The sequence below is a fragment of the Sebastes umbrosus genome, chromosome 2 (genome assembly GCF_015220745.1).
Source record: "Sebastes umbrosus isolate fSebUmb1 chromosome 2, fSebUmb1.pri, whole genome shotgun sequence".
Lineage (NCBI taxonomy): Eukaryota > Metazoa > Chordata > Actinopteri > Perciformes > Sebastidae > Sebastes > Sebastes umbrosus.
In genome coordinates, this window is record NC_051270.1 from 38504751 (window position 1) to 38521218 (window position 16468).

A 16468-nucleotide genomic window follows, 5' to 3' on the forward strand; every position below is an offset into this window, starting at 1 on the left:
AGCGCCAATAGTTTTAATATCTTCTAATAGTGTGCAGATATCAACAAGTACGATATTATTTTTCATTAAGCTGTTTTGTGTAAAATCGCTACAGTGAACATGATATGACTAATTTATTTATTTATTTATTCATATATTAGATAGGGACAGATACAGTATACATAAACTAAATGAAAACAGCTATCAGATGCAACTACAGTATCAGACTGTCTCCAGTGCACCACCCGGTGCACCACCGTGGTGGCTCTCATACACACTCTGCTTCCTCCAGTCACCTCCACCCGGCACATCTTCACCACCTGCACGCACAGTATGGATTGTGTAAATTAACAAAGTGAGGAAATAAAACCAGTGACAGCTCTCCCACAATCGTTACTCTTCATATCCTCATTATCATTATCAGTCCTAATCATAATGCAGGACAAGTTCACCATAACAACTTACATAAATAAATAAATTGTGTTCACCTATCAAACTTCCTTTTACAGATAATATCCAGGGTGGGGGGATATTTCTGATTGTCATGATCATTTTGGCAAGTTGTGAATCGATAAGTCTGATTTCTGTAAACATATAAACACTGCAGTGACACTCGTAACATGCTGCATGGTGGATGCGCTCTCACTGCGAGGACTATAAATGAAAGAATGAGGAGGGAACGAGTGTTCAGGGATCTCCTCACCTACAAGCACCTCGATCTCTGTATATCTCTGTATAAATATATATACATATACTATATATATATACAGAAACATTCATGAGGTGCTTTGCATCGACCATTTATGGCTGAATGTGGGCGTGTAGAAGGCGGAATATGAGGCGGATCCACGTGCGCACATTTCCAGGTGGACTGTGATTTATAAAGGGAACATTGCCTGCAAGTGTGCGTACGCACAGTGTAATAAGTCTGATTTTTTCTGGCGCACACCATTTTCGGCTTTTGTGCGCTCATATATTTTTAGTTTGGATCCTACGCACTGTTTTATAAATGAGACCCCTGAACTGCAGCTTCTCTTCTACCTGAGCAGGTGAGTCCAACAGATTTGCCAGGTGAGCAGGTGTTTCTATCTGAATCTGAGCTTCTACAGTCCAGGAGAAAAGACTCAGTTCCTCCACACTGGAACTCTTTGTTCCACAGTGGAGCCTCCACATCTCCATAGAGCGCCCCCTGGAGGACTGAAAGGGCCCCACAGCCGAGCTCCCTACAGACCACCTCTGCATCCTGCTGGTCAAAGTCAGCTTCACACACTGAGGACCACGACTGGTTAGAATGGTGAGACTTCACCTCCAGTCTGCCTGAGCACAGACTAGTCCCATTCACCAGCCTGACAGAGTCTGGAGAGATGATAGAAGATAAAATAGAGAGAGATAAAAGACACCAGACACTAAATAAAAAGATGTCATGAAACAACAATTCAGTGATTCAAACAGGACTCAGAACAGTTCCAACATGAGTTCATCATCAGGACACATCTTTTCACTGCTCATTGACAGTGACAAACTGGAGAATTTTAGAGCGGTCCATGCCATCGATTCGTTAAGTCAGCTCAAAACATAAATATCAATATCTAAAAGATCAAAACCATATAATTTATATTCAGACTGGGAGCAGGATTATCTTTTTGTTTCCTCATATTCTAACTCTGTCTGTATTATCTGCAATGTGAGCATGGCTTTACGAAAGAAGGTCCATTTGGAGCGGCATTTCAAAACGGGGCACTAAGCCAACTGAAAGAGTGTATTATATACAGATTCACAATATGTAGTTAGGGAGGGACAGGACCAAGACATAGGAATTCGATTTATAACTGGTTTTAAATGTCTTAAAAACCTCCCTGAATCAAGACATCAGCTACCAGGTTACATCTGTGGAGACAATCAGTCACAATGCTGATCAGAAGTGTCTTCTATTAGTTTAGGTTTTCCACCTCCGATGAAGAGCAGCACACAGCCTCTTCTGAAGCCTCAGGGCCCTATTTTAACCATTGGATGATATTTTAGCATAGAATTAGTAAATAATGTAATGTGCAATGAGTGCTTTATATTTTCAATAAAATAACATTTTGCAGTTTCTGTGGAATATTTTGGTCTAAAACCAAACTGTTGTGGGTGAAGTAGTTGATTGGTCTCTAGGTGGTCAGCTAGCTGTGCTGCCACAACCCTCTCAAGTACCTTTGACAGGACAGGAAGAATAGAAATAGGGCGATACTATGTCAGATCACGATTCCCTGCTTTAATGACGTGAAGGTGTAATGATGCCTTTTTCCATTTATTTGGGGATTTGCTGGTCCTAATTGATAAGTTAATGAGATGAGTCACAGGTGTATTTCTTAATGAAACAAGTATCCAGATGTCTTTTGCCTTAGAATTTGATAATTTCTTAATAACTTCTGCAATTTTTGCTTCATCGACCTCATGGATACGAAAGGAATCTGGTGATTCCATGGCTACGGAATTATTATTTATAGCTGACAAATCTAAATTTTGGGTCAGTTCTTCTACTGATTTTATAAATTATGTGTTAAATTCATGCGCTATGGTGGCATTATCTGTGGCAATCGTGTCATTTATTTTCAGTTCCTTAATTCTTTTCCAACGTGGGATTTGTTGGTTAAATTGTTGAAGTATTTCCAGAGGGATGCATTGCTGCGTTTCCTATAAGTCGTGTATAATATGAAGCTTTTGCTTTGCGTAATTCCAGCACTTGTTTTTTCACAAGTTTACGTATGTTATTATTTAGCCATGGTAAAGTTGTCTTCTTTTGTGTGCATTTCATGTTTTTGGTATATTTTGTTATGTAAATTGCTTAAAAAAGTAACTTTTTTTACTCAGATTTCATGCATATGGTGTTGTGTTCTTTATACCATGACAGTTTTCCTAAAATTAAATTTAAAAGAATTACACTATATGGCCTTGATTACAGTATCATAATATATCACGAAATACTGAATGGTAACCCCTGTATCATGATACGTATTGTATCGCCAGATTCTTGCCAATACACAGCCCTAATATAATATAATAAATCCAGCCTTCTTATTTAAAGGGAACATTTATATTAAATGAGCTGCTGGTGGGTGAATATAGAATTTAGTTAAAATAACAATGTGCCACACGTCATATTTAAACCGGTGTGGCTTTAAAATGACAGCTCCGAGGCTCCGAGGTCTCATTTTGTTAAAAGCCTGTTGCTTCAACTCCTCTCTTCCTCGCCTCCTTGGCTCGCATCTCTCGTGGGTGGGACTAAGACGCAAGGAGAGGAGGCGAGGAAAGGAATGGAGGATGTAGAAACTGTGAAATGGGAAAGGCCTCCACACAGACAGGTGTGTCATGTCAGGTGAAGCTCAGCAGTCTGTGGAGAGTTTGAAGCTTTCAGAAACAAGCCCACTTCTATGGCAAGCTATTTAAACATTTAATAGATAGACAGGAGATTCATTAGAGATATCTGCAACGTTGTTTAGCCTAGTCATAACTCTAATTCTAGATATCTGTAATTACATTTAGACTAGTCATAACTCTAATTCTAAATATCTGTAATTACATTTTGACTAGTACGATTCAAACTACTTTGCCATTCATGTGTATGGGGTTTCTCATTACAGATATCCACAACTGAATTATGACTAGTCATAATTCCAGTTTCAGATATCTACAATTTAATTCTGACATGTCATAATTCCAGTTCAAGATATCTTTAATTCCCCTCAGTTGTAGATATCTACATTGTCCTTTTTAGATATCTAAAATTAAATGTAGACTATTCAGAATGAGTATGTAGATTTATCTAACTGGAGTTAGGGATAGTCTAAATATAATTACAGATATCTAGAATTAGAGTTGTGATTAGGTGAATGCCGTATGAGTTTATAAAGTGTGTCTGGAGACAATAAATCTACAATAGGCTGTAAATTTCTACCACAACTCTCTAGTGAACAAAGCTCTCGTTGGCCACAGATTCCTTGATGATGAGCTCTTTCTATTTCAAGTCATTTTCTATCTGATCCACAGCGGTCCCCAACCACTCGTCTCGCAGCCGGCTGCACATAGAGACCAATGTAATGTGTCCAGCTCAGAGGACTAAAGGCTCGTTGTGATTAAAATGAGCTTGTAGCTCGTTGTCTACCTCACTACGGTTGGAAAGAGCCCTCGTTGGTGTTTTAACTATGTTTCTCTGATGAGTTATTGATCCGGGAAGAATCTGTCAATATCTTTCACACTTTTCCGAACTACCCAAGTTAGCAAAAGCTTCTGCTGACACTGTTCAGATGCTTTGTTGGGACGATATCCAATGGGAAGCCTTGATGAGCAACGTCATGACAACAACTCTGTCTAGTCATAATGAGGTTATAGATATCGGTAACTGTTATATAGGATAGTTAGAACTGAACTACAGATATCTCTAACTGTCATTGTGACTAGTCACAATGACGTTCTAGATATCTGGAATAAGAACTCTGACTAGTCACAATGTAATTACGACTAGTCAAAGTGTAGTTGTAGATATCTCTAATGTTAATTCTGGATAGTCAAGCTGAGATATTAAATGTTAAAACAGTTCTCCATACACTTCTCTACACTTTAGGATGTCATTGTCCTGGATAACTTTACAGTTCAGTCCAATGGAAACCACCGAAGGAAGGAACATACTGGAAACATTACTGTCATAGATGATGTCACTGATGATGTCACTGATGGGCTCACCTGAGCAGGTGAGATCCAGGATGTAGTCAGAGGAACCTGATCTTATACACTCCCTCAGAACAGATCCAGACTGAACACAGTCAGACCTGATCCACCACACAGATCTGTATGACTCCTCTCTCTTTTCTACAGAAACAGCAGAGCCACAGTCCAACTCTCTGCAGACAGCAGCTGCTTCCTTCAGGGTCCAGTCAGAGTTAAATCCTTCCGCTGGTCTCCAGTCTCCCTGATGTTTCACCTCCAGTGTTCCTGCACAGCGACTGTCTCTTCCCACCAACCTGACATCATCAGGCTCTGAACAGAAACAAGAGAGTCATCAGTAAAAGAATAAAGTGAGTTTTATTAGAACAGAAATGAACCAGATCAGAGCTGCAGCTTCTCTTCTACCTGAGCAGGTGAGTCCAACAGCTTTGCCAGGTGAGCAGGTGTTTCTATCTGAGCCTGAGCTTCTACAGTCCAGGAGAGCAGACTCATTTCCTCCACACTGGAACTCTTTGGTCCACATTGAAGCCTCCACGTCTCCATAGAGCGCCCCCTGGAGGACTGAAGGAGCCCCACAGCCGAGCTCCCTACAGACCACCTCTGCATCCTGCTGGTCAAAGTCAGCTTCACACACTGAGGACTACGATTGGTTAGAATGGTGAGACTGGTGAAGCTTCACCTCCAGTCTCCCTGAGCACAGATTAGTCCCATTCACCAGCCTGACAGAGTCTGGATAGATGATATAAGATACAATAGAGAGAGATAAAAGACACCAGACACTAAATAAAAAGATGTCATGATACAACAATTCAGTGATTCAAACTGGACTCAGAACAGTTCCAACATGAGTTCATCATCAGAAAGCTGTCAAACTGAAGAAGGAGTCCTTTCAGGCTGGTTGCTGGTTGGCCAAGGGGACTCCTGAAGCAGCAGACATGTATGTTTCATATTAGTGATGTGACGATGAGGAAATGTTCCCACCGGTTAATAAACTTATGACAACACAGGTGTTACCGATTACACCGGACATTTTACAAGAAAAGATGATGGTCAACATATGTAGCGCACTGACTCTAATCTTTACCGTTGGGTGGCGGTGTTGCCTCTCCAGTAGAGCTTTTGCTGAGGGGCTGTAGAGGTCTACCTGGCGCCGGCTGTGAACGCTCTGTCCTCGCGGCGATTACCTCAATAACGTTTTGGTTCCCTCATAGTATTTGGGTTTAAATCTGAAATATTGCCAAATAGGCGCGTTTGCTTTTCGCTTCAACACCAAATCCTCCGCCATCGTCTTGTCTGTCAACTCTCTCTCGTCCCGTGTGTGAAATCTGACTCCTGCTACTCTGAGCTGACTCCTTTCGGAGCAGATGCATTCACTTTCAGATTGTAGCGTCCGTCATCCGACTATCTATTGATAAAATGCCGCTGATACGAGAAAATGAACTAAATGGGTTTTATTTCTGCAAAAAAAGCATGACGAGGGTGGGGACGGTGGGGATGGTGGGGACGGTGGGGACGGTGGAGACGTAATGTAATCGGTGTGTGACACCGGTGGCAGCAGATCAACAGACTCCATCATGGCTGCTGGAGACAGTCTGCTGGGATTCTAGCTGCTGCATGTATGTGTCAACCTGGGTACATTACTGTCATAAATGATGTCACAGATGATGTCACTGATGGGCTTACCTGAGCAGGTGAGAGCCAGTATGGAGTAGGAGGAACCTGGTTTTGCACACTCCCTCAGAACAGATCCAGACTGAACACAGTCAGACCAGATGTCCCACACAGATCTGGATGAGGACTCCTCTCTCTGTTCTACAGAAACAGCAGAGCCACAGTCCAACTCTCTGCAGGCAGCAGCTGCTGCCTTCAGGGTACAGTAATAGTCACCCACTGGTCTCCAGTCTCCCTGATGTTTCAGCTCCAGTGTTCCTGCACAGCGACTGTCTCCTCCTACCAACCTGACGGACTCTGAACAGAAAGTCATCAGTAAAATAAGTGAATTTAAGAAAAAATCAAACTGAGACTTGACTTTATTTCTTTATTTTTCTTTTTTTATTTACCTGTTGAGTTGTGATTTTCTTCAGCCTGAAGTCCTGTAGAAATACACAAATATTTATTGTTTTAAGTACATTTTTGGAGATGTGACGGAGCCGCTGGCGGGGATGCCTTGAGACCGGCCCAGCCGTCAGTCATGTGATACGTCTTGCTTGATTATACTTCTGTGTTTACAGTCTGCAAATTGAATCGTTCATTTAGTCAGCAGTATGCAGAACAATATGGGAGTGAATCTTTCAGTATTTCACAATTTGATTTCAATTCTTGGGGTCACGATTCGGTTCAAAATCGATTCTGCATTCAGTACATGGCGGTGCTCAGGATCTACTCCAGTCCGTTGTGCACTAATAAAGGCGGTATGGTAAATTATATCATTGAAAGCAGAATAAAGTGTGTATAAGATTATGGAGTTTTTATATTTAAAAAAGTTATATCAAAGAATGTAAACACAAAGGCAAAAGGTAACATTTATTCATGCTAAACTTGCAAATAAACACATTATAATAAAAAGTGTTTAGTATTTCTCAATTCCCAGTGACTTCAAGGTCAAGTTATAAAAAAAATAAAAATGCTGCCTGTTATATGACTGATTTGTTATTTATGGCCAGCTGCCTTTTTATTTCTCAGAAATTTGCCAATTTCAAAAATAAATTGTGCACAGAATAACACTGCAAAACTGGTATTTTGTGGGATTTTTCAACTAATCACACAGTAATGCTTGTCACAACTTTGACTTGGTGTGTATTGTTCATCAGTAGCAATATCTAGGTTCTTTTGTAGAAAAAAAACTTTAAAAATCGGCCAAATGACGTGACGGACACAGAAGTTGTAGTTGTAATTAACTTTGATTCGCCAATTTTAAAACTGCCAGTATTCGGGCCCTTCTAGTTCATTGCGCTGGTTAGCATTATAGCTAGGCTAATGTTAGCGTTTAGCCGACGCCTGGAATGCCATAGCCAAACAGAGGCAGAGTAGGGACCCAGCAAGTCATGAAATCTCCCATAGAAATATATACATAGACGCCGCATCAGACGCTTCAGCCCGTTGCGGCAATACGTCAACATGGGTGCCATAAAGGACCTGGCAAGACTGGCCTGTAACCCTATACAAGTGAACGGGGGAGCTGCTGTTTTTCTGGATAAAAAGCACTATAAGTATAACTATATTTCACAACCGATTTCAACGAGTCGTTATGCTAATTGGACAAAGGCTATATTGTTAACATATTTATGGTTGGGGAGCTGGACTTTGACTATGTTGGTGCCTAGGCCTCCAGGAACTAGCCCTGTAGCTTTCAGCCTCCTTGCCCAAGGCACTTTGTAGATATGGCCTCTGTCCACTCAGCATACCCGAGGCCCTGCAGAAAGGTATTTGACGTGGACTTGATTTGTCCACTTCACATACCTTACCGCAGGTATGCCAAGTGGACCTTGTCCAATGGCAATACCTCGACCAATTGTAGCCACTTGGAATTGGATTACTGGTCCTCAGAGTGTTTTGAGCCATTTTATCAAATTTCTCTGATTTACTTCAAACTTGGCACACGGGAAGCTCTGCCTCCAGGATTGAATGTCCCAAAATTTCAGTTTTGGAAATATAAACCCTGAAAATGTCAATGTTAATGTATTGCCAGTGGACAGGTTGACCTTTTTTGACATTTAACCAATTAAGGCCATATTTTCAATTCTGCAATGAATTTTGACTCCAAAATGGCATGATGTGATCTCTGCGACCTCCTGAATCAACTAGCCTTGGATCTGTATTACTACAATGACCCTGTAAGGAAGTAGCCGTGGAGGGGAGATAGAAGCCTGAAACACAGGATTCTGGATTAGACGGTCAATTTTAGGTGCCCCTATAAATTTCACATCACTTAAAGCTATTTTAGCTGAAATATGACTGTCCATTACAAATACTTTATAATGGGATTTTCCGTAACTTTCAACCCCCATTCATTTGTAATTTCAAATGGACATCTTCCCCCAGAGTGTACAAAATACATAGAGATGTGCAACCACCACAGGATTGCTCTAGAATGAGTGGAGATCAACATATTTCAGTTTCCGCACCCCAGAAGCTCTAGAAAAAAACTTTCCTCCTCCCATCAAGGGGTCTTAGACTTGACGCCACTAACACCCTTTAGAGGTGTGAAGATGGAGTCATTTTTTTGCAGAGCACCTAGAACCACCAAATTTAAGGTGCTTAATCTTGACCCCACGAACTATTGCTGCTCCACATTTGGGGCCTTGTAGGTCCTCTGGTGCCCGAGCAATAGCGGTAAGAAATTTGAGAATTTTGGTGGAAAAATTGGGTGTGCAGTAACTTTCTTTCTAAGGTGTCCAGAGCTTCTAAATTCTAGGGACCCTTTCTCCTGTCAACAAAGAGTCCTGGCAGCAAATTTGAGCTCTATAGCTGCTCAGGAGCAAGGTTTGGTCACTAGTTTGTCACTCTGTGCCGTTCGAGGCCACAGTGTCTGCAGGTAAATCAGAGCAGGTTTTGATATCATATTCTGCAATTAGGCTCATATTCTGACCTATACTCGGCCCAAAGGAGGCCTTCTCAACCTCCAAATGTGGATCAAATTAGACAACTTGATAAAATACAAGTCACTTTGAATGTGTATGACATAATTAATAAGAAACTGTGCCTTATTTTGCCTAATTTCGCCAAGTTTTAAATGTTTTTTGCATTTCCCTACTGGTTGAGGCCTACTGTTTTGGTCATGTTTTGAGAAGTGTGTTTTTGTACTTTTCTGAAGCCGAAACAACTTGAAACTCAGGACACTTAAACCACATAGTTGAGTGATGAATATGTTTGATTTTGGTGTCTCTTAACCCCTGAGAACCTTCTTAAAAAGGCCAAAGTATTCTTTTAAAATTTGAAAGGGAAGGTATTACTATTGGACGCCTGGCCTGGAAATTATCCCTCACTTCCCTCATTTGATCTAAAGGATGACCAAAGGAGCTAAAACTCTTGGGAACCAGTTTAGACACTACGAGCAAAAACTTGGAAATAATTTCAAGTGTGGCAAACATGCCCTTGTTCCAATCTGCTTCATTTTCACAACATCCATTTGTGTGTGTGAGAGGGTATCACAGCCAAAGTCTGAGCATCCTAGTACATTCCAGCACAAAGTTGTGAAGTTTCTCTTTTCTTAATGTTTTTACATTAAAGCTGCAGTATGGAAAACGTCAACTTTTTTCGATCTTCATTTTTGCAGCATTTATTCATCTATGGGAAAGGGTGTAACTGATGAATTTTAAGCCTCCTAACGCAAGGCCTTTTGAAGATATATCCTCTGTTCACTTGGCATACCCAAGACACAGCAGTAAGGGATGTGAAGTGGACAAATGTTGTCAGGATGGTGGGCGGTGTCCAATGGCAATACCCGAGCGATTAAGGTATTGCCATTGGGCAATCCCGTCCAATGGCAATACCCAAAGAGCCTGCCATCTGGTGGACAGATGAAGGGTTACACTGAGAGTGCAGAAAATTGAGAAAACTTTGAAATATCATAACTCCGCGGGGAAAAGGGCCAGTGCTCCAGTTTTCAGTCCCCTTGATCATTGTAAAATGAGTTAATTTAGAGGCCTTTCCCTGATTTTTGGACCCCGAGACGGGCCCCGAAAGGAAAGCTTTTGAGTGTCCACTTGGAGCTTTGGACCCCATGTTAAGGTATCTGAATTGGACACCTTATCTCCCAAGGACCATAAGTACAGTTATGATCTGAATTAATTGAAATAATGGTGATAATACAGCAATTACAAAAACTAAATAATCTAATGACGTAATTGTTAACCATGACATGCCATCAGTTTTATTACTTTTATTACAACTTTTTTAATACATATCGTACATTTAATGTTTTAAACAAGATGTCATGTTAGATATAAACATCACTAAGCCAACATTAGCTTATATCGATTAGCTAACAATAACAAACGTTAGTTAGCTCTTATCTGATGTTACAGAAGCAGACGTTTTGTAAAGACGTAACGTTAACTTGAACAGTTGATAATGTGAAAAAGTGCTTAAAGGAAAATGTGATATGATAGTGCCAGTTTTTAATAATGACCTAATAATTGATTGAATCCACCATATCAAAGGACAGACCGCTGATCCAGCTCCTCCGTTCACTTGTATAGGGTTACAGGCCAGTCTGGCGAGGTCCAATATAGCTCCCACGTTGTTGGACAATCCAGGAGTCAATGTGGCGTATATAAATGTATGTCTATGTAAATATGTATATGTATATATATGTCTATGTATACATTCCTATGTATCTATGTGTCTATGTATATACATGTCTACATGTATGTATACATTTCTATGTATACATGTCTATGTATACATGTCTATGTAAACAGTATATATGTCTATTGTGACGCTCCTCCCCCTGTCTAGCAGGCTGCTCTGGTCAACCTCAGCAGGCAGTTGGCTGATGAGGGAGGGTCGTCAGCTTGATTGAGTTCACCTGGGCCTTCCAGGCTATAAAAGCTGCCCCATGTGCTCACTGTCTCTCTCTCTTCCTGCAGCCACATCCACCAAACATTCCCTTTGTTTGGTTCTGCACCTTCAACATCTCCACTGAACATATGCCACACATCCATGCACTACATTCATTTGATGACATTACTGATCTACACACTGCATTGTTCATTTTATGTTAACCTTAGTTTAATAAATTGTTTAGTTTTACATATAATCTTGCCTGGACTCTGTTTTTGTCACATTCCCTGAGCCAGTTTGTGACAAACACGTGTCTAAACATAGACATGTATACATGTCTATGTATACATGTCTATGTCTGTGTATATGTATATATTTCTATGTATATGTATAAATGTCTATTTATACATGTCTATGTATAAATGTGTATGTAATACAGTATATATGTATATGTATACATGTGCATGTATACATGTATTATACATGTGTATGTATATGTATATATATATATATATATATATGTATACATGTATTATATATGTATGTATACATGTCTATATATACATCTCTATGTATACATGTCTATGTATATATGTCTATATATACATCTCTATGTATATATGTCTATGTATACATTTCTATGTTTGTATGTCTATATATACATGTATGTCTATGTATATACATTTCTATGTATATATGTCTGTGTATATATATGTCTATGTATATATGTCTCTCTTTATATATGTCTATATACAAATTTCATTCAATTTTCAAAGCCTTTCGCTCCTTTGTGGAGCATAGGCCGTTGACCACAGTCCGCCAGAGTCTTTTGTCCTGGGCTTTCCTCTCCAGTTGTTTCCATGTCAGCCCGCTCTGTGTGATGTCCGTGTCAAGGTCCCTGCGCCAGGTGTTCTTGGGCCGGCCTCTCCTTCTTTTGCCTTGTGGGTTCCATCTAAGGGCCTGCCTGGTGATGCTGGTACCGGGTTTCCGGAGTGTATGGCCAATCCATCCCCATCTCCTTCTCCTGATCTCTTCTTCAACAGGTTTTTGACCTGTTCTTTGCCAAAGATCATTGTTACTGATGGTATCCGGCCAGTGGATGTTTAAGATGCGCCTCAGGCAGTTGTTTATGAATGTTTGTACTTTTGTTGTTGTGGTCTTTGTTGTCCTCCACGTCTCTGAACCATAGAGGAGTATTGGTTTAATGTTGGAGTTGAAGAGTCTGAGCTTTGTCCGCCGGCTGATTTCTTTGGAGCTCCAGATGTTCTTTAGTTGTATGAATGAAGCCCTTGCCTTGCCGATTCTGGCTCTGACATCTGCATCCGTTCCGCCCTGTTTATTGATGACACTACCGAGGTATGTAAAGGCTTCTACTTCTTCCAGTGCTGTTCCCTCCAAGGTCACTGAGTCTTCACTGGTTGTGTTGACCTTGAGGACTTTACTTTTTCCTTTATGGATGTTGAGACCTATTTGTGATGATGTGTCTGCCAGTATTGTTGTCTTTTCTTGCATCTGTTGTCGGCTGTGAGACAGCAAAGCCAGGTCATCAGCAAAATCTAAGTCGTCTAGCTGTGTTGTGAGTGTCCACTGGATCCCGTTTCTCCTCTGTGCTGTTGTGGTCTTCATTATCCAATCGATAACCGTGAGGAAGAGGAAAGGGGACAGTAGACAGCCTTGCCTGACGCCGGTCTTCACTTGGAAGCTTCTGGTGAGCTGTCCTCCATGGATAACTCTGCAGGTCATCCCTGCGTAAGAGTTCCTGATTATGTTGACCATTTTTTCTGGAATGCCATGGTATCGAAGTAGTTTCCAGAGGATGCTTCTGTCAATGCTGTCAAATGCCTTCTCATAGTCTATGAAGTTGATGTATAGCGGAGAATTCCATTCCAATGACTGTTCAACTATGATGCGGAGAGTTGCGATCTGGTCCACGCATGATCTATTCTGCCGAAAGCCTGCTTGCTGGTCTCTTAGCAGTGGGTCCACAGCTTTCTTTATTCGTTCCAGGAGAATTCTGTTGAATATCTTTCCTGGCACTGAGAGAAGCATGATTCCTCTGTAGTTAGAGCATTTGCTCAGGTCTCCTTTCTTGGGGAGCTTGACCAGATAGCCCTCTTGCCAGTCTGTTGGTACTTCCTCCTTCTCCCAGATCTTCTGAAACAGTGGGTGCAGCATCTCTACGGAGGTGTCCATGTCTGCCTTCAGCGCCTCTGCCGGAATGTTGTCTGGTCCTGCTGCCTTGTTGTTCCTCAATTGTGTGATGGCCTTTTTAATTTCCAGCTTGGTGGGTTTTCCGCAGTTGATGGGCAAATCCGTCTCCGCAGGTTGAATGTCTGGAGGGTTAGGTGGTGTAGGTCTGTTCAGAAGTTCTTCAAAGTGTTCTGCCCATCTCTCCTGTTGTTGCTCTAGTTCTGTGATCGTCTTCCCTTCCTTGTCTTTCACTGGTCGATCTGTCTGTCTGGTCTTGCTGGACAGCTTCTTGGTGGTGTCGTACAGCTCTTTCATGTTTCCCTTTGCTGCCGCCTCTTCTGGTTCTTTAGCCAGGCTGTCGATGTAATTTCTCTTGTCCTTCTTCGCACTTTTCTTTACCTTTCTGTTGACCTCTGTGTATTCTTGTTGGGCTTTTGCCTTGGTTGTTCTTGTACGACAGTTGTTAATCTCTGCCTTCTTCTGTCTTCTCTCTTCTATCTTGTGTAGAGTTTCTGCTGATATCCACTCTTTCTGCTGGCACTTCTTTAGTCCGATTACTTCCTGACATGTTGTTGTGACGGCCTCTCTTATCTTTTCCCATTGGTCTTTCATGTCTTCTTCCATGCCCAGATCTTGCAATACCTGGAATCTGTTCTTCAGAGTCAGCATGTACTCCTCCCTTTTCTGTGTCTCTTCCAAAAGGCGGACGTTGAACTTCTGTCTCTTTGTTGTTGTTTCCATCCAGTGCTTCTTCAGTTTCAGCTTCAGAGTGGCAACTAGCAGGTGGTGATCTGATGCTATGTCTGCTCCTCTCCTCACCCGCAGGTCCTGAAGTGATCTCCTGAACTTCCTGGTTATACAGAAGTGGTCGATCTGGTTCTCTGTCACGCCATCTGGTGATATCCAGGTCGCTTTATGAATCCTCTTGTGTTGAAAGACGCTTCCACCTATGACTAGGTTGTTCAGGGCACAGGTGTCTGCAAATCTCTCTCCATTCTTACTCATCTCTCCCAAACCCTGCTTGCCCATTACTTCTTCGTAGCCTGTGTTGTCTCTTCCGATCTTTGCATTGAAGTCCCCCATGAGAATACTGATGTCTTTTCCCTTTATCTGTTCCAGGATGCTCTGCAGTCTGTTATAAAAGTCATCCTTATTTTCATCGTTACTGTCGTTTGTTGGTGCGTAACACTGTATCACATTGGTAAAAAAACGGGAGAGACCTATACATAGACTTATATACATAGACTATATACAAATGTCTATGTATATAAGTCTATGTATAGGTCTCTCCCGTTTTTTACCTCAGTGATGAATACATTCTGTTTCCTGTGGCTGCTTCACATTAAACATCCCACTGTGTTTGTCGGGTTGAGGTGTTTTACTGTGAAGCAGCAGCAGCAGCAGTAGGAAATGTTGTTTTAGCATTATCAGTAAGTTAATGCAACTCAGATACGGCTGTAGGAGAGTGAACAGGAAACATTGAGGCTGATATCAATCAGAGCAGCTTACAAACAGCATCACTGGTTACGTGATGCATCGTTTCCTCTCAATGTGTCATGAGTCTGAATCTATGGCGGACTCCGTCACGAACCATGAAAACCACTGCCCAGAGAGATCATTACTGAGTACACATACGGCTACATTGATTACAGAAATAATAACTGACTAAAAATAGAATCAAAAACTTGGTTTGATTTGGTGAAAATATGAAAGATTATAACCAGGGCTGTCAAAGTTAATGTGTTAAGGCAAATATGTTTTAATGCCACTAATGTCTTTAATGCATTAACACGACTTGTGATTTTTAGGTTGTCCCTTGACCTCTGACCTCCAGATATGTGAATGAAAATAGGTTCTCTGGGTACCCACGAGTCTCCCCTTTACAGACATGCCCACTTTATGATAATCACATGCAGTTTGGGGGCAAGTCATAGTCAAGTCAGCACACTGACACACTGACAGCTGTTGTTGCCTGTTGGGCTGCAGTTTGCCATGTTATGATTTGAGCATATTTTTTATGCTAAATGCAGTACCTGTGAGGGTTTCTGGACAATATCTGTCATTGTTTTGTGTTGTTAATTGATTTCCAATAATAAATATATACATACATTTGCATAAAGCAGAATATTTGTCCACTATCATGTTGATAAGAGTATTAAATACTTTACAAATCTCCCTTTAAGGTACATTTTGAACGGATATAAAAATGTTCGATTAATCATGATTAAATATTTTAATCAATTGACAGCCCTAGTATTTATGTTATCATTTTATTAACATTTAAATGTATTTATTTATTTTTGCATTTATTTTTCTATTTATTTTAAATTCATAAATTAATTTATAAATTATTAAATTGTATGTATGTTATGTCATTGTATGTAATTGTATGTCATGTTAAATGCAAATAAGCAAGTGCCCACTGCTGCCACAGCTTTTGCCTTAACATAAAGGTAATATGTATATTATATTATTTTATTTAATTACTATTTTTAATAATTTATTTAAACACAAAATATTTTATAATTACCTTTGAGGTAATATTAAATCATGCAGTAATTTTTAACAACATTTTCCATAAGCCGATGTACTTCTCACCACGTTTGTGACTGAATGTGAACCAGGATATATCCGCATTTAACAAACAATCAACAAACAATCGACACCCTTTTAATGCTTGATGGTCACAGTTCACCGTGCCTCTCACCGTATTATCTACCGGATATGCACATGGACTCAAAACAAACAACCGGTAGAATTAAACAAGCGATCTTCTACAAACAGAGTCAAACTATCGCTACAAACAAATGGACCACCGTTCCCCGGTGCATAACAGAGCTAAACAAACAGCAGCATCAGTGATCTCCGCCGGGTAAACAGTCTCTCAGTCTGTGATCCAGTAAGATCTTACTGGCTGCTTCTACAACTTTGTAGCTGTCCGTTCTGCACACAGTTGTACCGCCGATCGCAGCGCTGTTTGAGTGACAGCACTGCTTGTTAACGTGGTGCTAACTTCTCCAGACCCTTTTCACTGTGACACTGAGAGTGTTGCTTTTCTAATGCTCTGGGCGTAATTAGATCAATTAGTTCT

General features: G+C 40.8%; 1 protein-coding gene across 1 annotated transcript; it reads right to left on the minus strand.

The window, feature by feature from the left end:
• Nucleotides 1–201: 201 nt before the first annotated feature.
• On the minus strand, nt 202–6672 carry LOC119478923 (scavenger receptor cysteine-rich type 1 protein M130-like). The gene is made up of 4 exons (XM_037754013.1): nt 6403–6672; nt 4702–4737; nt 1087–1335; nt 202–299 (listed from the first exon to the last, which is right to left on the minus strand). Exons 1-4 carry the CDS (start codon nt 6665–6667, stop codon nt 202–204), a joined length of 648 nt encoding a protein of 215 aa, XP_037609941.1. The 5' UTR covers nt 6668–6672.
• Between the last annotated feature and the right edge of the window lie 9796 nt (nt 6673–16468).

What these genes read in the sequence shown, in the direction of transcription:
- LOC119478923 (XM_037754013.1), bottom strand. Translation starts at nt 6,667, where the DNA reads ATGACTTTCTGTTCAGAGTCCGTCAGGTTGGTAGGAGGAGACAGTCGC. An exon ending in GAGGGAGTGTGCAAAACCAG is followed by an intron (nt 4,738 to 6,402) that starts GTTCCTCCTACT and finishes GTATAAGATCAG; the next exon opens with GTTCCTCTGACTACATCCTG. An exon ending in CCTGGATCTCACCTGCTCAG is followed by an intron (nt 1,336 to 4,701) that starts GTGAGCCCATCA and finishes TCATCTCTCCAG; the next exon opens with ACTCTGTCAGGCTGGTGAAT.